This window comes from Canis lupus, chromosome 7 (genome assembly GCF_011100685.1).
Source record: "Canis lupus familiaris isolate Mischka breed German Shepherd chromosome 7, alternate assembly UU_Cfam_GSD_1.0, whole genome shotgun sequence".
Classification (NCBI taxonomy): Eukaryota; Metazoa; Chordata; class Mammalia; order Carnivora; family Canidae; genus Canis; species Canis lupus.
The window spans coordinates 5,307,762-5,331,794 of record NC_049228.1 but is presented as its reverse complement, the minus strand read 5'-3'; the positions used below and the strand labels follow the sequence as shown (position 1 = coordinate 5,331,794).

Sequence of the window (24,033 nt, the reverse complement as noted above, 5' to 3'; positions counted from 1 at the left end):
TAACCAAAGTGTAGTTCATTTTATAGTCACCAAGGACAGGTTATACATGTTTAAATTATTAAAATTCATTTAACTTGAATTATTTTTAGCACCATAATCCTCTATCAAATATATCCCAGTGAAATGAATAGTTTTCCCATTCAAGTTGCCAAAACAGATATTGATTTCATAACTAAAACCAATAAACTGACTGAATTACATCTAAAGAGGACACATTCTATTTAAAAAGAGGTAAAAGAGGAAAATAAAAAATGAAAGTGTAAACATTTAAGCCTTAAGATTAAAAACCCTAAGAGCATTAATAAACATGTAAAATGTACATATATCTCACATTATTTATTCAGGAAAAAGCCAACTTTTCACAAATGGCACATGTGGTCAGGGATTCAGCTTTAAAAACAGTTACACAGGTTACAACTAATACACAGAAGACTTTCCTAAACTGAGAGTCCTAGAGTTTTCAATTTTGCCATATTTCATTCCAAAATATTCTTTGATAATTAAGAGTAATGAAATATACTAAGGTTATTAGAAAATCAGAGTTTTAATGAGTTTTGATTCAAAGAAAAGTAATGAAATAAATTTATATGATAGTGACTTAGTAAAGCATTTAGCAAACTTGATGATGAAATATTTAATATTTTGTACTACAGAATAAAGACAATATTAAAAGTTGTAACGTAGGGGGAAAGTCAAAGTTTTTTTGCATGATTTTAAGTGCTAAGAAATGTTTTAATTCAACAAATAACATGCAACAATAAAACAGAATTAAAATAGAGACATAATTTTAAAAAGACATAATTTATCTCACCCAATATAGGGGAAAAATGTCTTGACTTACCTGTATGAACTTCCATGACGGAAACTTTGCCCACAAATACTACAAAGATGAGGTTTTTCTCCACTATGGATTCTTAAATGTTCTTTCAAAGTAGTCCTGTGTTAAAAAATATATACTTATCTGAAGACTTTTTAATGTCAATACTTATATTAAACATAGATTTCCAGGGGTGCCTGGGTGGCTCAGTTGGTTAAGCATCTGATTCTTGATTTTGGCTCAGGTCATGATCTCAGGCTGATCATGAGATCAACCCCTGCACAGGGATCCACGCTGGCTGTGCAGCCTGCTTAAGATATTCTCTCTCCCTCTTCCTTTGCCCCCTGCCCCCCGTTGGTGTTCTCCCTCTCTCTCAAACAAACACAATTTTCAGAACGCTTACCAGAAAGGTATTCAAGCTAACAGATACTATGACCAGTTTCCTTTTTTCCTACAGTATTTTTGCTTTTTATTGGATTAGTCTCACAAGCATATAATCACATCTGTTTTGTCTCTTCTTTAAGACACATACACACACAAATTAACTTTGGCTTCCTTTGCCATTAGTTTGCTCAAGGATTTAACTATACAGCTTAAGCAGTTATCAAGAAGTACAATGATAAATGATAAATTATTACTACTGCATTAAGTAAAACTGATGTGAATTTTAGTAGAGAATTTAATAATGTATAAGCAATCCAGTATATCAGTACTATTTCTTTCAAATACATGCTCAGGATCTGTGAAAAGAATGTTTTATGGCAAGAGAGCTTTACAGGTAACTTGTAACTTCTAGATGCCAATGTGAAAAAAGGAAATCATATAAAGAATACAATCACTCTCATTCTTAAATCTTCCAGCCCTACTGACCCAGGATGGGCTTGTTAAAATAAAAAACAAAGAGATCAGTCTTGAAAGTTCCCTGAGCAGACAAAATGAGTTTAGTCCCACAAACAAAGCCTAATATAGCTTATTTTGCAAGGATAACTTGCCCTGGGTCATTTGTTTATACCTCTGAAAATCACAGCCAAAACTTAAAGCTCCTTCCTAAGGTTGATATGAGGTAACTATTTTTTTTTTTAATTTTTATTTATTTATGATAGTCACAGAGAGAGAGAGAGAAAGAGAGAGAGGCAGAGACACAGGCAGAGGGAGAAGCAGGCTCCATGCACCGGGAGCCCGACGTGGGATTCGATCCCGGGTCTCCAGGATCGCGCCCTGGGCCAAAGGCAGGCGCCAAACAGCTGCACCACCCAGGGATCCCGATATGAGGTAACTATTAACCAATTCTTTATCACTTAAGAAATTCTAATGTCACAACCAACCACTGTGAAGAATAGTCACTGCTTTCTCATTGTATAAACTGCATATAAAAATATACCTGAGTCTCATTCTATGTTTTGGTTTGAGTGGTCCTGATTTGCAAACCCTTTTTTTTTTTATGTAGGCACAATAAACTTTCACTAGTTACCACTTTGGTGATTCATTGGTTTTACTTCTGTTATTTCTGAACTTTTGGTAGGCTACTGTATAACCACTGCTGCTCCAAATATATAGCTAGCATTTCCTTTGGTTCTAACACTCAGAGATTTCCTACATGTCAAGTGCTGAGTAAGGATAGACAAAGTTATTCTGGAAGGAAAAAAAGTAAAGGGAAATGTTTCTGACCTTTTCGGGCTTTTGACTGTTTCTAATACTTGGTTTTTATTTTAATCCTGCATCTTCTGAGTGGTAAGGCTGAACCTGAGATGAAAGTAGATACATGCCAGTAGATGGTGCTCCTCCACAAGGCCCACCAACACTTGACACGTGTGGCTGCAGGTGTATTTAACTTTGTGGAAATTATCCCTAAAGTTATTCCTACACCCCCATCTATTAAGTAATTAAAAAGTAAAAAGATGGAGAGATTGTTTTAGTTTTTGGTTTACTTTTTATTTTTATAGAAAGACCTTTAAGAAAAAAAAGAATTTATAATGTATAAAATAAACTGTATCAATCTAGAAGTTTTCATGTAAATATAGGATACTGATTTTCCTATTTTACCATTACATTAATTTGTTATTTTAAGAAAGTGGCATTTCTAATGTTTTAAAATTATGGAACTTTTATATTATATACTGAAGGATATAAAATTTGTACATTTTGTTCTAAGGATAGTATTACTACACTTAAATGCAGAATAAGACTTAGAACATTACTAAATCTCAGGATGCCTCTACATGTTCCTTCTTGATCTCTCAGATAACCATTTATGTTAGCCATTCCCTTTCTTCTTTTACTACCTAGTAGTATGTATCACTAAGTAATATAGTGTATATTTTTGAAAAACTGAATAGCAAGCACAAATCTAACAATATTGTCACTATTAGCTCAAGAGCCACAAGACAGCATGAACAGGGTGTCTGTATTAAAGTCTGGCTGTAGCTTGCCTGAGAACTGGCAAGAGTCCTTTCTAACATGTCAGTGTTAGAGTCATGAATAAACACTGGAAAACAGAGGGTTCATCACAATCAGAACATCTGACAACCTAGAGTGGATCAAGTATTAGAAGTCTGACAGAAATACAGTCAAAGTGAATAGGCTGCTATACAGATTTTGCTTCTAAACTTACTATGGGCTACCTGTAATTCTCATGGATAGATCATAAATATTCTGACCTATTATGATAGGTCATAATATTTCTGTGAAATGAAACAAATATCCTCAGTTAAATCAAGTAGCAAGGCATAAATATAATAGTAGGAACCTCACTAACAAGTATACAGGTATGATACAGTGGCAGAGAAGAGGTAAGAATTTGAATCAGGGAGAAGAAAATGGGGAGCTGTTATTCAATGGGTATAAAGTTTCAGTTATGCAAGATGGGTAAATTCTAGAGGTCTGCTGTACAACATTGTGCCTTAACTCAATGTTAATTCTGTATTAATAACTTAATACGATTGTAACTTAATAACAATACTGTATTGTACTCTTAAATATTTGTTAAGACGGTAGATCTCATGTTAAATGTTGTTACGACAATAAAATTTAAAACAAAATTTGGGGGTCAGACCTACTCTAGCATTCTGTCCCCTAGCTAAAAGAGGAAACAAAAAATTTAAAAAAAAAATGTTTTAAAAAAATAGGGATCCCTGGGTGGCGCAGCGGTTTAGCGCCTGCCTTTGGCTCAGGGCGCGATCCTGGAGACCCAGGATCGAATCCCACGTCAGGCTCCTGGTGCATGGAGCCTGCATGGAGCCTGCTTCTCCTTCTGCCTATGTCTCTGCCTCTCTCTCTCTCTGTGTGACTATCATAAATAAATAAAAATTAAAAAAAAAATGTTTAAAAGAGGAAACATGCCAGCAGGGATCTTAGCAATGACAACCCTCAATCTGTCATGCAGCATTACTACCACCACTGTGCGCTGATTACCCATTGTATACACATTTTGCACAACTGACAGCTTGGAAACTTCATTTACCATCTCCTATGAATTCCCTTTGCCTCTATCCAGTATCACAATTTCTATTTCCTGTAGCTCCTTTAGATGCTTCATGAGAAAGAGTACATCAAAGGCTAACTTTTTGATAATCATGAAAAATGTCTTAATGTATCTTCAGGCTTGGTTGTTAATTTGACTAAGAACAGAATTCTAGGCTGGAAATAATTTTCTTTCAGAAATCTCCAATCCAAAGTACTACTGTATCATTTTATATCTAGTGTTGCTATTCAGAGAGCTGTCCAAGTAATTCTAATTCATAATTCAATGTATGTAACTTTTTTTCCTTGAACAATTAGAAGCATACAGAAGCTTCTCTTTGTGCCCAGTGTTCTGAAATATCACAGTGATGTATCTTGGGGTAGGCTTATTTTCATCTAATGTCCTAAGCATTTGATGGGTAATTTCAGTCTGGCAACTCATGTCCTTCAGTTCTGGGAAATTATCTTGAATTATTCAGTGATGATTTTTTTCCCTTGCTATTTTCGTTGTTCGCTTTTCCTTTCTGGGCCTTTTGACTGGTTCTTTAATGTTCTAATTCTTGTCTCACACTTCTGTATCATTTGCTCTACCTTTTGGGAGGTTCCCTCAACTTTGTTCTTCAATCCTTCCATTAGAGTCTGTACTTTGTCTATTACACTTGGAATTTCTGGGAGCTCTGATTTGTTATGTTAGTGACTCTTACATAGCATCTTTTTCTTGTCTAATGGATTATAGATCTCCAACTGAGGATACTCATAATTGTTGTTTACCTCTTTTTTTTTTTTTTTTGCAAGTTTTCTTCTTTCTGCATAATCTGTTTCCTTCAAGATTTTATTTTTTTTTCCTTCATGATTGTGTTGGCATCTAGCTCCCATGTTAAATGCTTTTCTTCTGTGTTTTAATTCTTCTATCTGCCTATGATTACATGTGATGGACTAAAACGTGGATGGCACGGTCAAAGAGCATGAGGGCTTGGATGACTAGGCTTCACAATAGGTGACCTGAGTGTACTATTTGTTAGAGAATATATTTGTCCTTTGCTTGGCTCAGATTTTTAGGGAACTGTTCTCTAATCTACTGCGTGAGGGGTAAAATCGAAAATCCAAGATGTCCGCAGGGACAAGGCCTGGGGCTCACTGCTTTAAACATTCAGAATGCATTCACCATCTAACAACATGGTATACTCCACCAGATATCTGCTAAGTTGGGATAGAGGTAAGAGCCCAGCAGCAATTACCTGTGCGGGTGGCAGAAGAAAATCCAAATAATCTAACTTCTAAAGTTTTGTTTTGTTTTTTTTTTACTCCAATGCTCCCTGTTCTGTCTTCCTTCGCCCTAGTTCCAAAGGTATCGGATACTGCCCACTCCTATACCTTTCGTGGATTCTATGGTGTAAACTATGTTCTTGAGTTGTCCACTGCCACCTTGGGATTTGTCTTTCTTAGATCTGCTAAGTCAGTTTCCACTGATCTATCTGCTTTCTAGCTTCCAAATCTGTGTTGCTCTTTTCACATTTCTGTTCTCCCTATCTTTGTAGCTTACTGTCTTTTAAATCAGCTAATCAATCAATAACCTTTAATGTAGTTTTAATGGGGTTTCAGAAAGAGACAAAGTGGAATCTATGTTAAAGTTACCATATAACCTGCAAATCCTAACTTCATATCATCTTCTATAACATTTTATGTAATTTCTTCTTCTGTCCTTAAATTTCAAATTAAAGTATAATTTAAGTAACTTATATCTGGCATTATCTAAATCGTTATAAACTATATTTGTTAACTATTTCTATATAACAGTACCAAGATTATACTGGGAGTGTAGATGATTCCTCACCTTTCTCGTACTGATTTTCCACAGATAAAGCAAGTCCATTTTCTCTTCCCACCATGGGTACATTCTATATGGCGTTTCAAATTTCCAGTGTCATTAAACTGGCGGCCACATATATCACATGGAAAAGGACCTAAAAAGGAAAGAAGAGTGTACATTAAAAGTTTATAAAGAATAGATATGAAGTTAAATGATAGGTATTTATGAATGTATACCTACCACTGTAAGTGCATGTATTATAAACAATGTACTTATTCATTTATAGTTTTCTCTTCTCTTCTAGATTGTTTATTCCTAAGACAAGTTAACAATCATCTCTATATGCCCAGAGCTGAGTTTAGGGTGTGCCGTCTAATATAATAAATGATGAATAACCTAACGAGTTAATAAATTGAAATGGCCAAGTCCTAGTTTGAAATCAGACTGGAACAAAGTAAAAAAAACAGTCATATGCCAGAAAGGAAGTTACTGAGAAACTTTGGAAGAATAAAGGCATCTGCAGAGTTCATAATCTGGAAATTTACTGTTGTTCCTCAAAACCACAAATTTTTAATGATGAAAATACTGTAAACTCTACTGTGAACTCTAATGAGAAATTAATCATAATAGAACAAGGGAAAGAAAAGGCATTTGGACACAGGAATTCATAAGCATATCTATAAGCAAAACTGTTCAGTAGCTGCAATAGTTTTGGGGGAGTTTCAACATGTTTTTGAGAGATGACCTCAAAATGTATTAAGCTTCTTTAACATATTCTCATTTAAAATCCCCAATATTTCATCTTCCATGAGATATGAACCTTTTATTCATCTATTAACTCTTCAACAAGTATTTATTGATTTTTAATTCATTACTAGCACTGGGTTAAGTAAAGTAGTGTTAGGGAAAATCCCTCCATCTCCTCTTACAACTCTTCACCAAAAAAACAAAAAAACAAAAAAACAAAACCTTCAAGAGGCTGGAAAAAAGAGATTCAACATTTGCACAGTTAAAGATAAAAAGATAAAGCAAATAAAAGCACCAAGATGAGTATGTTATGGCAAGTGTACGTTAGGCCAAGAGTAAAATAACTATGTATTCCTGAAGGCTCCAGCTGGGTAAAGAAAGAACGGAGTATTCTCTTTCACGTTCGGTTACTTACCAGTTCTTCAGAAGAAATACCTACATTCTTTCCCCTATATTGGATACCCAGTTTTGCATGCAGTTGAACCTCCTTGAACTTGAAGCTAGGCTGGGAAGTTACTAAAGGAGTTTTTCATGCCAACTCTCTAAATAGGATAAAATTAGAAGATTTGACTTTAAAGCCAATTACGATTTTTATACTTATACATAGAGATATATTAAAAATTCTTCTACTCTGACTGTTCAGACTGTATTCCTTAGAAATCTCTCTCCCTTTGATTTACAGAATATATAATCCTAATGTACGTAGTGCAAGTATGGCTTTGAATGACCTAAAGCAGTAATACACAGGTGTGTGGTATGTGGACCAACTGCATCAGCATCACCTGGGATCTTGCAGAAATGCAAATTCTTGGGCGATACCTCAGACCTGAATGTACATCCATCCATCACATAACATACAGTGATTCAGGTAAATAGAAGCATAGAGGTGGTATGTGTGTACATACATATGAAATGTATATATTACGTATTATATGTACATACATAAAACATATACACACATAGTTCTTGTTCAACCACCCTTTAGGAATGCTTTCTTTAACAATTCTAACTGCTATCTGTTCAAGGATCTGCTTGTATAATTTTACTGACAGGAAAAATAACTATTGTGTGCAAGCTAAGTTACTTCAATTTGTAAGTTCCAATACTTAAAAAAATTTCTAAATTAAAACTAAACCTATGCCTTAGGATGTCTACTTAGGTCGACTTAGAATACCTATGTATTTACTAAATTATGTATTTATTTAGCAAATCAAGAACAGAAAAGGAAGTGGAAGCAAATATGTTAACCATAAAATTATATTTTGCTATGATGTTTCTATAACATGGGACAAAAAAAGATTATCTATGGTTTTCATCTCAAAAAGGAAGAAGCCTACCAATTTCACAAGAGAAACTCTTTAAAAAGAAATTTCTCACATGCAACATGCAACCATGAATATGTCTCCAACTACATTCTGCTAAGTATAAAAACTGCTTCATATGATGGCTTCTTAGGAATCCTAAGATGAGATACTCTGATAGAACGACTTACTAAAGGCAATTCATAAAATACTAAAGCTAAAAAAATAGTCTTCCAGCATACATTGTCTTATATACCAGAATTGTAAAGATTAAGGGTTCCTTATTACACAGTTGTGCTATCTACCTTTCCCCGACAACATATTTCAAGGTTCTTTCACGTAATTTTAAGACCCTGTGTCACCGTAATTACCCACCTCTTGAGAACGTACTTGTCAATATCCATCTTGATTGTTGGTATCCAGAAATGAACGCAATGTTCCAGATGAACTTAAAATCAGTGAGATAATTATCTCCCTGATTCTGAACAATAGATTTTTATTAATATAGTTTGAAACTACAGTGATTTTAGTCAGTCATATGACATTATTGGTTCAGATTGTGCTTTAAAAACTTTTGCTTTTAAGCCCATCTATAAATAGAGGAGTTTGGATTTTATACCATTTACAGTTCCTCAATCCCCAATGACTAAAAGTCAGATAATTCCCACGTTTATGATTTTGTATTTACTCTTAATTTTAACTTTTCTATAGCACAAAGATTTTTTTTTTTACATTTTTATTTTCTGCTCTATTAACTAGCTCTGCCAGCTTTATGTCATCTACAAATTTCATAGGCATGAAGTATACATTTTTATGTAAATTGAATAGGGAAAAGGCTGCCTTCTGTTTGAAAGGCAGCTATGCTCACCACTATATCACCAATGCTGCAGAACAAATGGTCTCTACTTTGGATGACAGTAATTCTTTACCTGTATTAACTGTCTTAAATGTAACTAATTGTACTACCATCTAGCATACAAGTTTCCACCTTGGCCAGAAGCACTAGAGAGAGGATTTGTCAAATATAATACTAAATTCCACATATACTAGGTTCATTTCATTCCCTGAAAAATGAGTTTTTTCCAAAACAAAAATGCGTTATTCAAGCACTCACAGACCTATCCAACAATGAATGAACTGATTGAATGCAGTTTATGATCACAGACACATCTGCCACCAAAACAGAAAATAAACACATTTACTCATCTGCAAGAACAGCAGCACATCCCGTATTTCTCCCAATTTATCTGACTTCCTTCTCCTAAGTGGTTCAACAGCAGCAGGCTCCTCCAGCATGGTGTGATACTCAATAATTCCTATTACTGGGGTGCTTGCGTGGCTCAGTGAGTCTTGCGTCTGACTCTTGATTTTGGCTCAGGCCACAATCACAGGGTTGTGAGATCGAGCCCCATGTAGGGCTCTGTGCTTAGTGCAGAGTCTGCCTAAGATTCTTTCCTTCTCCCTCTGCCCCTCCCCTACTAAAATAAATAAATAAAATCTTAAAAATATATATATAAAAAATAATTGCTATGACTGCTCTTAGAAAAAGTAATTTGCTTACCCAGATGGAACTTTTCTTGATGCTTTAACCGTGCAAATCGTGATTTGAAATGTTCTTCGCAATAGGTACACTTAAAAGGCTTATCTTGAGAATGTAGAATCATATGTTCCTCCAAGTGTGGTCTTCGAGTAAAAGACTTCTTACAAATCTAAAAGAAAATGTACACAAAATATAAAGGTACTTGAATTAAAAGTTAAAATACCAAGCTCATGATGAGAAACAAACATACAAATTCAAGTAGCTAGAGAAATTTTTCCCAACAGAAAAGTTACCAAAAGTATAATCAAATTCTAATTGTGCAGGGAAAAAAATGCCATGAAGAAATTATAGTATGGAATTATTTTAAATTTGTACTAAAGGTAGCTGAATTTCAACTCCTTACGTTTCTAATAGGATAATTTCTAGGATTACACAGTACTCTTAATATCTTCATTCTAGTCAAGATTTCTAAAATCTGTTAAATGTATATTTTTATTTTTTATTACTTTTTAAAGATTGTTATTTATTTATTCATGAGAGATATAGAAAGAGAGGCAGAGACATAGGCAGAGGGAGAAGCAGGATCCCTGTGGGGAGCTTGATGCAAGACTCGATCCCAGGATCATGACCTGAGCCAAAGGCAGATGCTCAACTACTGAGCCACCTAGGTGTCCCAAATTTGTATTTTAAATCACATGTCATGAATAAAAGGTTTTATTATTGTTGCCATATATTTAATTGGGAATAAGAATAAGAAACCACAGAAAATAGTTTTAGAGTTTATCTCTTGAAATGGCCAAAAGGAAGAGCTTTTTAAAAAAGTCTGGCAGACATGAGATTTAAAAAGGGGGAGGTCAATGTAGGTTCAATACTGTGACAGATATACCACTTTGAGGGGATGCTGATAATGGGGGCAAATATACATTTTTAGAGGCAGAGGGTATATGGGAAGAAGTCACTATACTTTCCTCAAAAATTATGCTATAAAACTTGAATTGCTCTAAAAAACTAAAGTCTTAATTTTCTTTTATTCAAAGGGGGGGGAAGGGGCTGCTGTGACAACGACAACAACAAGGACAAGAACAATATAACATGTACTATATACTAGGCACAATGCTAAATAATTAATGGTTTATTTTACTTAATTCTCACAATAATCCTGTGAAGTATGTATCATTTTTATCATTTTATAGTTGATGATGAAACTTAGTAAGGAGAAGAAAGCAACTTATGTAGATCCAAACAGTAATTAACTTCAATTCCTGGAAGCTGAAATTAGAGAAATGGTGGTAATTTTGCTGTATATATAAATTGAAGCCCAAAAATAAGGAAGACAAATGATAGCTTATGACTTCTTCAAACAATATTTACCTGAATAATGAAAAAGTATTTTAGGGGTTGTGGCAGAAGAGGGATCTAAATATTCTTTGCTACTACTGGAAAAACAGAAACTAATTCCCATCCCCTTAAATCTGATCTAGCTGTAGTAACCTGTTTAAACAAAAGAATGTGTTGAGAATGATGCTGTCTGATTTCTGAAGCTAGCCCATAAAAAGTCTGATCGTTTTGGGGTTCCTGGGTGGCTCAGTTGGTTAAGTATCTGACTCCTGATTTCGGCTTGGGCTGTCATCTCTGGGTCATGGGACCGAGCCCCAGCTCGGGTTCTGCACTTGGTGGGGAGTCTTCTTGAGATTCTCTCCCTCTCCTTGTGCATGCATGCACGCAGAAGCATTCTCACTCTAAAAATAAATAAACCTTTTAAATAAAAATGCTGATAGTTTAACCTGGGCTTCTTGGAGCTTAGCTACCATCCTAGAAAGAAGATTAAGTAGCCTCACGAAGAGACTACTTCTGGAGAAGAATCAAGGTCCCTAGCCAACTGTCCTTGCTGAGCAGCTTGTCAGCCAACAAATTCCACCCGTGTGTGTAAGCCACTTCGAAGTGGGTCCAAACCAGACAAGACCATACCAGACCACCTATATCACCTGAAAAGAACTGAGTGCTTCAGTTGACACCAGGTGGAATGGAATTACCTAGCAAAGCTATGCTCCAAATTTAGATTACTGACCCACAAAATGGTGGGATATAATAAAACGGTTGTTAAAAGCCACTAAGTTTTGAGACAAATAACCAGATGTGGGGGGAAAATTCTAACGTTTTAACTCCTACTTACATAGCAATGTCAGTTTATATACACAACTATAAGCACATGCTATGGTGGTTGCATTAAAAATAAAAAATAAGATTTCCATCAGGTCTACCATCTAAAAACTAACCCTTATGGGGTTTAACTTGAAAATATTAGGACAACTTTGTACAAAAGAAAGATTCCAAAAGTGAGATAAGCTAGGTTTATATTACTTTAAAATCTAATTACTTTCCCCAGAGGTAACATTACATTGATTTTGGTTTTCTACTACAAATTAAAAGCTCTTACATCACATTTCCAACTTTCACTCTTGGTCTTCTTAATGGAGATAAATTCTTGTGCATTTTCAGGATGAAATCTATAAGGAAAAAAAGACTATTAGGAAAAGATTATATTAGCTAAGTTCATATTCCATATAATCTGTCGACAGTGATTGTAAGAATCAGGCACTGATTTCTTTCATAAAGAGAAAAGCACATGTAAATTACCTTAAGAATATATGTATTGTTAACATTTAAAAAATGTATATGCCCAAATTTATGCAGAAATAGTCAATGAAAAGTCTGATATTTTAAATACATTCAGGAACCTAGCTATTCACAGATAATCTTTAAGATAATTTGCTTGATTTATGGTTTTTTTTGGTCCAAATTTCAGTAAATTTCCTTTCTTAAAATTAAATATGCAATACTGTACTAAACATGCTTTCTCTCACAAATTTTTATACACCAAAGACAAAGTTGAGCACAAAGAATAAGTTTCCTAAGTTCTAAAACCATGTATTTTGAAAATACGCCTGTCAAAACCCAAAATAAAAAACAGGAGGACTAAAATACCATCTTAAACTTCTCTAGTTCTTGTTTCAACATCAAAAAGATTCATCTCAATAGCATTAATAAAAAACAAACATTTGCTGCTCTTACTAAATTTGTAATCAAATATATTTGTAATCAGAAATGTTTGCAAAATATTAAGCAAAATAAGAATTGGAGACAAGCATCCCATAGTTGTTTTTAGCTTACTCCATATTTAAATTAGAAGGCACAATAAAGTATATTATGGAAGCAAGATAATACTTGCCTCTTAACATGCTTGGCTAAAGTCTTCTTGCTTGCATGAAGTTTATTACAGTAAGGGCACTTGTGCTCCTTCTTATGAAATTCTGTTTCATTACTGTGCTTCTTTCTGTGAACAGTTAGGTTAGATTTTGTCGAATAGCGCTGGTGACAAATATCACACTCAAAGGGCTTCTCACCTGTGTGAACACGTGTGTGGCTCTCATATTTCCCTATAAAAAGAGAGAAGTTAAAATTACATTCAGTATATTAGTACACAGTGACTCAAATTTGACAGTGAAATAAAATCCCATGATTAATAACATTTAATACACACACCCACACACAAAATTCAAAAAGTTTACCTAAATATAGATCTCTGATAAACCTTAAGACTTATTACTTTGATTGTACTGCTTTCCTTGAAAACTAGGGTCACTGAAAAACAATTATTCATGTTTAGGTATTTTAAAAATTAAGACTTGAGTAAATTTGCTTAAAATTCTGTTGGCAAATTCACTGAACTTAAATACTTTAATATATATATTTTTTTAATTTAAAATTGACCTTCAGCAAAATTCTACTTGTCACTTAAGATTTACTATTTTTAACTTCACTTTTAGTATGTATATGCATGAATTGAAAAAAATTTTCAGATTTGACAGTCCTTTTAAAAATATCTTAAAAAGGCGAAATAAGGACTGTGTGGGTGGCTCAGTTAAGTGTGTGCCTTCGGCTCAGGTCATGATCCTGGGGTCCTGGGATAGAGCCCCACATCAGGCTCCCAGCTCAGTAGGAAGCCTGCTTCTCCCTCTTCCCCTGCCATTCCCCCTGCCTGTGCTTGCTCTTTCTCTGTCAAATAATTTTTTTTTTCAAAAGGAAAAATAATATGCTTATGTATCTTAGAATTCTTGACAGTTTTATCTATCTTTCCACAGAAGGTAGTCTGGAAAGGGTACCACAAATCTAGAATACTCAACAAAACCTATACTTTACTACAGTATATTCATGTAAGATCTCTCCAACTTATAAGACATTAGAAAACAAATCACCTGTACTTGATGCATGCTTAACATTAAACTGCTAAAGCCAACATATGTGGGCAGTACCAAAGAAAGCAGGAAAAGGAAAGATGAGCTGGTATAATGCATAGACACCCAAAGTCATACTAATGTGAGATTTGTATTATAATCTGAATACATATCTAAATTCTGTACAAATGTTACAGGTTTCTCCAACAGGGAAAAAAAAAAAAAGAATTTTAACATGAACTTTCCAGGGGAAAAAGTTACAATAAAAAATGAAATAAAAAGATACGTTTTGGCTTAATTTTCATTTATACTCCTATTTTGACTAAAAATTTTTCATATTATTATGTAGAACAGAAATTTCTAAAGTCCAGAGACAGAACAGCATCACAGGTAAGGGCACAGACCCTGGATTTATGCACCTAGATATAAATGCTGGCTTTTAAAATAACAGGCTATGGAACCTTGGACAAATAACCTTTCTATGCCTCAAATCCTTCTCAGCTGAAAAAAATGAAATGAAAATACTTACCTCATATGATTGTCATAGGAATAAATGAATCAATACATATTAAAACACTTCTAACAATGTCTGATACAGTATGAGCTATCAATTGTTATTATTACTCTGTAATCAAAGCTGTGAATGTGCACATCTAGTAACTTAAAGTAGAAATTTCGATGAAAGATACTTCTGAGCGGAAAGCAATAAAAATAAGAAAAAATATTACTGGTAACAGCAGTGGTCAATTAAAAGCTTACCTTTGCTCAGCAAAATAAATGTATAAATTTTTCTTTAGGCCAATGCTAATGCAAATATAGCATTTCAGTTATATACTTAGAAAAAATTATATACATATCATGGAAATTAGGAAAAAACCCAAATATTCCAGACCAATGAGGAAAACAGATAATTGTAATTATTTTTCTTAGTGAAATAAATGAGTTCACCATTCTATTACATACATCTATATATGTTTAAGCTTAATAAACACCTAGTTTATTACCTAAAAATTAATTCCACTACACTTACATACGGAATACCCAGAAAAGGGAACCAAAGTATTTTTCTCAAGGGAGGGGGAAAGCTGACAATTACAAGCAAAGAAAAACTGAAGTATGATGAAAAATCCATTAAGTACTGATGTATAGACCACACAGATGATGGTGGATGCACTATTTACATACATACAGTCAGGAAACTCAAGTGTCTGGTCACTTGCTAAACTAGCTGTGTGACCTTAACTAAGCTAATTATTTAACCTCTCTCAGTTTATGAATACTGCATGGGGTTGCGAGAAGTACATGAGTTAATATATATACAATGCTTAAAACATTCCAGCATTTAGTAAGCACTGATAAATGTTAGTCATCTATTACTATTATTATGTGGTTACTAGTCACAATACACACCTGTAAGTATCCTTCAAATATAGATACGGGTATAGCTGACTTATGAATATATATTATAATAGATCAAACTGGGGTTTCAGCTCTCTGGAAAAAGTCTAAGAACTTCACTTTTTCCCTTACGTTGTTAAAATAGCCTAGCATCTCTGTCTTCTCTCTGCCACTGATGGGAGATATTCTCCATTTGTACATATATACACACAACCTACGACCACCACTTCCTCTGCTGTGTTCAAGGGATGAGATTTAATACTGGAATTTATTGGGGGAAAGGTGTTCTTGTGTGTCCCAAAGTGAAATCTGAAATGTCACAAATAAGTGGGTCCTACAGAAGAAGATCTGAACTCTTATGGCTTAAATCAAGTGTTTTACAAACTAAAGATCATTAGTGTTCATGAAATAAATTCCTTAGGTTGTGAACAGAATTTGGAAGGATTAGAAAGGAACAGAATAGAGTAAAAAATACCAGAGCATATTCACATTATTTTTGTGCAATGTTTTTGTTTCAATTTATGTATGAGCACATGTGTAAATATGTATATTAGATATGCATCTCTGAACTTGAACTATCCAAAATACTGATTCATATTACCTTTACAGGGTATAACCAGACATTACTGTTATAATATCTTTGGGAAAATGTTTTCTGAGTTGATCTTATTCTTTTTCTATTATTATAAAAAGGCATGCATGTATTAGATTTCTTAAACTTTATTACACATCAATTAGATATAAAGTCAGAATCCAAATATTATTAATATGTACTAAAATCCCACAATTTTAATTTTGAAAAGATTGAGATCATCGCAAGGAATTAAAAAGGTTTCCTTGATTGTGAAAGTTTTCACAATTCATTTTTATTAAATTTGTTTTTCAAATTATGTGACACATACTTGTGGTAAAAAAAAAAGTGTAAACAAATCAAGAGTATATAGTATGATTTTTCAATGATTAACTTTTTTTTTTTTTTTTTTAGAAAAGGCCCACTCTTAACAGTGCACATTTAGTTAAAAGTCACACAAATCAAGAGTATAAAGTGTGATTTTTCAATAAATAACTTTTTTTTTTTTTTTTTTTTTTTAGAAAAGGCCCACTCCTAACTGGGCATTACAGTGCACATTTAGTTAAAAGACAACCAACCATCTAATGTTTAAATCTCATTTTTATACTCAAGTGAACAACAGCAACTCAACAAATCTTAAAGTATAAGAAAAAATTTTCACCAAATTTTGTATTTCCTATGAAAATCCCTTTGCTGAAAAGATGTTAATCATTAAAAGCATTTTCCCTTTAATTAAAGAAATTCTTTCTTGCTTGCAAATACAAATTAAGTTACATGTAGTTGAATAGCAAAACCACCAAAATGACAGTTAAATTAAAAATCAAAAGTACTTTTAACTATTAAATTTCCATTTTCCTAAAGACAAATAGACTTATGGCTTAACCAAGAAAAATAAATTTAACCAGAAGATCCAAAATTTAAAAAAAATTAATTTAAATAAATCCAGCAGGGTCCAGAGAGACCAATGAAAATACATGTATTTGAATGATTCATTATGACATTAAGAATCTCTAAAGTGAAAAAACTTTTTTGTTAGGTTATTAATTCAATTTTATGCACACAGGCATTGCAAGGCCAATTATGTCTATGGATTTGAATTTCTGAACAACAGTAGAGACACAACTCCTAAGGAAACACTGAACCCGTAAAAGTCAGGTAGATCTCTAGGGGCAAATAAGGGAAAATTTTAATCTCTAAAGAAATTTCATTTTTAAAAAAACTGGTAGCAGTGTGGGAGGTACCTATAAACAGTCAACACCTACATTTGTTTCTTCTTATGCGGTGGGTAGAGAATTCAACAACAAATAAAATATTCATTTCAAAAAATTTTTCAATAAAAAATAGTATCCCTTCAGAGAATAATATACTATGTCCAACCATTCTTGGTTACCAAAAGAAAATGCATAAACTAACAAATTTCAACCAAAGAATTTTTCTAAAATGAATCCGAATATGAATGGTGTCCCAGGCTAAAGAAATTTTCACATGAAAAAACTTGACCTTGTGCTTAAGAATTTATTATTCCCCCATGAGTCATGCAAAATTACCATTGTCAGATTTTGTGAGTTTTACAAAAAGAAATATTCCCAAATTAGCTCATTGTGTATCTAGTATTGCTAAATCTTCTATTATTCCTTGAATTTATTCACATGGCATACTCTAAAGAACACTTAACTAAACTACTTAGCCTTAAAGAATTGTGTCACTATTATAACTCTTCTGTATTAAGAACAAAGTGGAATCTCTGTCATGTTGGTCTAGAGAGTCACATTTTTTAAAAAGCTATAAAGTATTTTCTATCTCTAGAAGAGATTATAAATTTAATCCAAGGGAAGATTTTAGTTCCCAGTAGGCACAATAAAAAAGATAAATTATCCAAATTTTCTCTCACCCATCTGTCATCTTTTCCCTATTTTTGCCTTTTCACCCACTAGGTTTTTTTCACCCACTTTACACCCTTAAGGGGGAAAGGTCAAAGGACTCTTATTTGCATGAGAATATACTGAGAGCAAGACAGCTGGTAGCCTAAGGAAAAATATAACTGGATCAGGAGTCCCACTTCAAGCAACTATTAAATACATCAGAAAGGATAAAAGACCCAAAGTAATGGAATCCAATTAGTCTACTACATATTGGAGCTAATGGTTCCAGCAGGTCTCACAGCTTATTCATTAATTCTCATAAACCACTCCAAAACACCAAAGTTAGAAGCTTATAAAGAAATCCAACTGGCCTCTTACAAGTCCAAAGTTACATCAGACACCAATCTTTAAATTTAGTTCATTTAAATAGGAGCTTACTGAAAACTTGCTACTTGCAATGACCTAGGGTATTAACAAAAATTAGTAACCAAAAGACACAAAATTTTCAGGCTTAAAATCTAATGAGAAATAAACAAAAATCTAGGTAGCCATTTTTATCCATCACCCAGTCCACTTAGTCTATATTCAGTGCAACTGTTGATCTATCCCCTTCCCACAGCCCATTCTCAATGCTACTCATCTTCCTGGTCCAAGGCTACAATATCCTCTGGTCCTTTCCAATTTCAGTCTCCCTACTGAAGCCATCATGACCTTCCTAAAACTTCAGCAGGCTGTCATTTCCTTTGTCAAATTTTTTTCAAGTTTCTATCACTCACTGATAAAATCTAAACTCTTCTATATGGCATGAAAAACATGCAAAATTTGACCTCTGCTTACGTGCCAATCTTCATCTACCATTTTCATTATACCTCCCCACCCATCTTGAAATCACCCAGCCCTCAGCAATTTCCAGAACCAATATACCTCATCTTTGCACGTGTTAGTCCTTTTGCCATGTAAATTCTTTCCTATTCTTTAGTTCTCAGTTCAAATGCTATCTGCTCTATGAAATCTTTACTGATTCCTTTTACTTTTCCTGGTACGATTATCTTCACTGCAATGATTGTGTTTTTGCATGTACTCATTAAACTTTAACATTCTTGAGAACACAGAATATGTAATTTCTTGTTTATTACTAGTAGAGGTATGTAATAACTATACTAGATTAACAATAAGAGCAGCTAGTATTCCTTCAATATCTAAATTTCATACAGTATTCTGAGTGACTCACAAGACTACCCCATTTCATCTTCATAATAACCTCCATGAGAAGGTACTACTAGCATTGTATCAGCATCATCCCACTCTACCTATGAGGAAACAAAAATACAGACAGGTTAAGTAAGCTGCCCAAGATCTGGATTAAAAAATGCAGGTGGTCTGACTTCACTATTGCTCAAGCTTTTTTAATCAATATGATATAATCTCAATCTCAATCTTTATCTCTGTCCTGGGGAAAAGCAAGTGGCACCAGTGAGGCTTAAGCAAAAGAAGGGGTGGATAAAAAGAAGGGTATAATATCCAATACATTCAGAAAAGTAGGCTGCAGGTAAGTCTACAATGTGACCTACTGATTCTCACAATTATTTGGGCTGCCCTCGGTTAAAAAAGCTGCATAACACCTTTCTCTTAGTATATCGGGAACTTAATCTTGAGCAGTGTTTTCCTAAATTGGGTGCAAAGAACTGCAGTGGGTTTTTTTGGATATTAAAAGAAGCACCACGGAAGTGTCTTATAATAAAATTATTTGAGGAAATGCCAAACTAAATAAAATTACCAAGTTTTTTTATGAGCGAACTTGACAGCGTTATGAGACTATGAATTATAGTATTTAGTTTTCCAATTTTACTTGAAATTAGAAAACATACAACTCCTCTTACTCTTAAAGCATCTCACAGCCCTCACATTCAACAGGATAGTTTAGAGATCTAAGCGTTTAGGCCTACAATGCCACTTGTGACCTGACCCCTGCTTATTCATCTCAAGTCAAATCAGGTCAAACTAAGAGAGTAGAAGAGGCATGTACTAAGAATATAGAGTCAAAGAAGAATCTACTAAAAAGATAATGTGCTCTCTAGTATCTCAATCCAAAAATACTCTCTTCTCATACCCCTCACAGTACTTGTTTTACAGTTGTGTGTGAGAGAGAGGGAAAAAGAGGGAGAGAAAGAGAGCCTGAGTTTAGCAAGCCTGAGTTTAGCAAGTTCCTTTATTCCTATGTTCTTCCAATTGAGTTACTCATGAAATTATTTTATTCATGTTTGTACAGAGTCTCAAACACAGTAAAAATAATGGTAAGTAATTATTAAATTAGATTGTCAAAAATATTCTGACTTGGAGATTCAAAGGCTTAAAATAAAAAGCAGTAAGAGGTTACCACTTATGCCATAGGGTGTGTACTGTCCCATATTTTAAGAGCAAATGATTACCAATACCTTATAAAATCAATTTTTACCTAAACCAGTAACGTAAGTAACTCAACACTGGAAATACATGGGGATATATCAAACTGCATAAATAATATTACAAGGTCAAGCTGCACTTCAATGTTCCTCTTAACATTATGTGGTGGAGTATATTTAAAAATTTCTGAACTTTGATTTATATAGAAATAGCTTAACTATTGCAGTTTAAAAGTTTACATTAGAATAGTTCTTGTAAAACCACCTCCAAAAATTATTTTGCTGGCAAATATTAGACCTCTTGAAATTAAATGTTCACTTACATACTTTTTAACTTAAGGTTATAGATCACATTTCCTGCATATACTTTTCTAATAAAGAAAAAGTTACTAGTTATTATAATAAAGACTACTAATCAAGACATTTCCTAAAGTCTCTACCTACAGAATTAATTTATATCCAGTTCAGTTTTATTCTTAACTATAAGCCTAAACTGAAACATTCCAATTCTAAACAGTACTAGGTAGATAACTAGAGACTTGCAACTCAGATACAGCCATGTTCAAGGGGAAATAGTATACAAATCATTAAGTTGAATTCAATTATACTAAATTCAATTTTCCAGGACTTAAAAAATAGGACTTATCTAGGAAATTAAATCAACATATAAATCAAAGCACGACATTCATAATTATTAAGTCTGGAGTTTTTTCATACCAAACACCTGAACTAACGATCTGTCACCTAATGGGACATGAGGTAGGGAAAATAAAAGCTAATAAAAACAGTTAAATTCCTGAATCAAAACAAATTTAAAACAAGATAAAACAGGCACTATCAAATACCCACCCTAGTTAAAATAAGCACTATCAAACACCCACTCTAGTTAAATATTCCTCTAAAAGTTACTTTCAAAGCTTCGTTTTTAATTATCACCCTTAAAATATCAGGAAAAGTTATTAGAGACAGAACACAAGCTTTCTTTTCTTACCTATGCGGTCAAATGTCTTATCACATTTAGGACATTGCAAAATTTTTTTGTTACTGTTCTGAATGACTACAGGAGTTAACCCCTCATGAATATTTCCTACAGAATCACCAGGCTCAGGTTCCTCTTCTGCATCATTATGATCTTTTTCACTTTGTTCTTCAATGTCGGAGTATTCATCGGACATTTCCTCCTCTAGCTCATCTTCTTCAGCATTATATTCACTTCCAGGGTCCTCAGAATCATTCCTGTCTGACTTTTCTTTATCAAAATTTTCTTGATTCAAGTGGTCTGACCCATCACCACTTTCTTGTTCATCATCACTAGTGTCATCAAACTTAACAGGACACTTCCGATTCCTTTTCGATCTCCTTGTGGAAAAACTTCTCTCCAGCATTTTTAACCCATGTTTTTTCCCTAATAAAAGGGACCTATGGGTTTTAGCCAAATGATTTTCTAAAGACTTTTTGTAACAAAAATGTCTACTACAGAATTTACACTGATGATTATTTGATAGTCTTCCAGCTAATTCACTTAGTGTTTCTTCCGGTGAAGACTTTTCAGCCAGCTCAGTCTGAAAAGTGGCAACATTTTCATTATTTAGCAACTTCACTGCATCTATAATGTCCAGAAATTTTGCTGCCTCCAACACAAGAGGTATTTCATATTTGTACACAAAAAATTCTGACGTGTACAGAAATTCAAGCAGATGCTGAAAAACGGAGTGTGTTACGTGATCCAGGGTGACAACATCAGTGCTTGGATTTTTGCTCAAACACGCATGAAAATAACTACTGCCGACGGCAACAACGACTTTGTGTGCACTAAATTCTTTCCCTTCTACTATGATAAGTAAGTCACAGAAGGACGGGTGCTTCTGCCTATCATCGTTTAAATACTTCAGCAGATTCTTGTTATACTGCAAAGAACTCAAAAGTTTTCTCTGATCTGGAGAGGGAGGAAGTTCCTGGTAGCAGTGAAGAGCTTCAGGAGCTGGTCTTTCTGGGGAAGGAGTACAGGTTACTTCGTCACACCCCACTGCGACATTGCCTTCTGGAGAATCTTTGTGATAGCCCAGGTGGATCTTCTCGTCAAGATTTGAAGTAACCTTTCTCCTTTTCTTCATTGCAGTACAACAGTTTCAGAACAAGAAACTTCATAAGTGTCTTAAGGGACGTATTTAAAAAAAGAAAAGAAAAAAAAAAAAGGACAACAACAACAACAGAAAAACCAAAAAACTAGATTGTCTCGGTTAACAGCTTCTGGAGGGGCGTGCCCGACGGTTTCATGGTCTGCAAAAGAGGAAGAAACACGTAAAAATAATAATAGTAATAATAAAAAACAAAGACCATCGCAAAAACAGTCTTAAAGATCCATTGACGGCACCCGCGTACCAATCCTTTCTAAATCAAAACTAAATTATAATAAAGTCACACCTTCCCTTCTCCCGTGGCTATGGTTTTAGGGTGGAGAAGGAGGAGGGCCGGGTTATAAAAGACAGGCAACAAAAGAATAATTTTAAAGGAAGCCGGAGCACACCTTTCGGGCCTGATTCACGAACGGGATGGGTTAAAAAGAGGGCAAAAAAAAAAAAAAAAAAAAAAGGGGGGGGGTCCCTCCAAGATCACGGCGGGTCTCAGGCTGAGGCGCGCTACCTTCAGGGTTTCGGGGCACCGGGCTGGCACAATAAGGCCGTGGCGGCCGCGACCCCCCGGTCTCCCCGCCGACCCGCCGGTCGCCCGGGCGGGGAGGGAGCACCTCCTCAGGGACGGAGAGCGTCCCGCGGCTGAACGGCCCGCAGCGCACGGCCGCGGGCGGGGCGCCCGGCAGGAGCGGCAGGGTCGCCGGCGGGGCGGCGGAGGGAAGCTGAGGAGCCTGCCCAGGCCCGGCCCAGGCGGACGCCGCGCCCGCCGACGCCGGCCCGCTACCCTCCCCACCCCGGTCTCCCCGGGCAAACGCCCCACAGACCCATTACCGGGGACCCAGGGCTCCCCCGCCGGCTCCCGGCCGCTCAGCTCCACTCCGGGCGCGCTCGCTCCAGCGCCTACCCACTTCCGGGTTCAGCCCCCCGCCTCACCCTCCCTCCCCGCCCCGCGCCCCGCCGCCCCCGCAGCCGCCGAACACGTCACCCGCGCGCAGCCTCCGCGCCTGCACTGCGCATGTGCGCGCACCCCGCCTGCGCGCATGCTCCGTACGCCCCCCCTTCCCCGCTCCCTGGGAGGGGACCCTAGCTACGCCCCGGATCCGTTACTCCGCGTTTTCGCGGCGGTTTGGTGGCCCCGCTGTGATTGACGCGGACGAGGCTTTGCGGGAAAACCAGGCTGCGGCACGGTGCGGGGGGGCAGGGTGAGGAGCCTGCTGGGCGCCGGGGAAAGTGGCGGAGGCGCGACAGCACGCACCGGTTTCCTCCGCGCTGGTGGCCGCGCTGCTTGGTGACCCGCGACCCAGGGCGCGGCACGCACGCCGGCCTTAGCGGACGCGCTGCATCTAAGCAAGAGGCTGAGGTCCTCTCGGTCCTTTTCGGCTTTAAGCCCCTAACGCGGTTGCTCTGAAAATTATTATTATTATTATTTTTTAACATCTCCATGTACACAGAAAATATCGGGACAGTTGTACGTACAAGTACACAGCTGTTAGGACAGGAAAGGCAGGCACAACAAAAAGAAAAACCCAACGAGAACAACTTTTTGAAGCCGGTACCTAAGCTGTGGCATTTCTGAGAGTCTCAAGTGATGCTGATATCCCTGGGCTGAGGACCCCAGTTTTGGTAGCAAGGTCCTAGTTGAGGCGGTTTTGCAGAAGCAAGGAAAATAAGAGCCTGAGGCCAAACAGAATGGGTAACCAGACTGGTGACCCCACGCCACCCATCACCTCCTACATGCACAAGGTATAGCTGGGAGCCT

At 35.7% G+C, this 24,033-nt stretch overlaps 1 protein-coding gene and 1 long non-coding RNA gene across 4 annotated transcripts in view; one reads left to right on the top strand and one right to left on the bottom strand.

Annotated features, from left to right (window-relative positions):
• The window catches only part of LOC106559013, a 32,078-nt gene extending 24,587 nt beyond the window's left edge, over nucleotides 1-7,491 (top strand). The window contains exon 3 of one of the 2 annotated variants that reach the window (XR_005361840.1): nucleotides 6,135-7,491. This is a non-coding gene — a long non-coding RNA (uncharacterized LOC106559013). Of the gene's footprint in view, nucleotides 1-1,920; nucleotides 1,978-6,134 lie in introns of those variants that run through there. The other variant, XR_005361841.1, reaches the window with a different exon arrangement.
• Nucleotides 1-23,209, bottom strand: part of ZBTB41 (zinc finger and BTB domain containing 41) — a 44,025-nt gene extending 20,816 nt beyond the window's left edge. Inside the window, exons 1-7 of one of the 2 annotated variants that reach the window (XM_038541984.1) lie at nucleotides 23,106-23,209; nucleotides 21,134-22,422; nucleotides 12,904-13,111; nucleotides 12,112-12,181; nucleotides 9,696-9,843; nucleotides 6,111-6,240; nucleotides 842-937 (exon numbers count right to left, since the gene is read on the bottom strand). In XM_038541984.1, the coding sequence (XP_038397912.1) occupies nucleotides 842-937; nucleotides 6,111-6,240; nucleotides 9,696-9,843; nucleotides 12,112-12,181; nucleotides 12,904-13,111; nucleotides 21,134-22,256 (1,775 nt within the window). In that variant the 5' untranslated portion in view covers nucleotides 22,257-22,422; nucleotides 23,106-23,209. Of the gene's footprint in view, nucleotides 1-841; nucleotides 938-6,110; nucleotides 6,241-9,695; nucleotides 9,844-12,111; nucleotides 12,182-12,903; nucleotides 13,112-21,133; nucleotides 22,423-23,098 lie in introns of both variants that reach the window. The other variant, XM_038541985.1, reaches the window with a different exon arrangement.
• Between the last annotated feature and the right edge of the window lie 824 nt (nucleotides 23,210-24,033).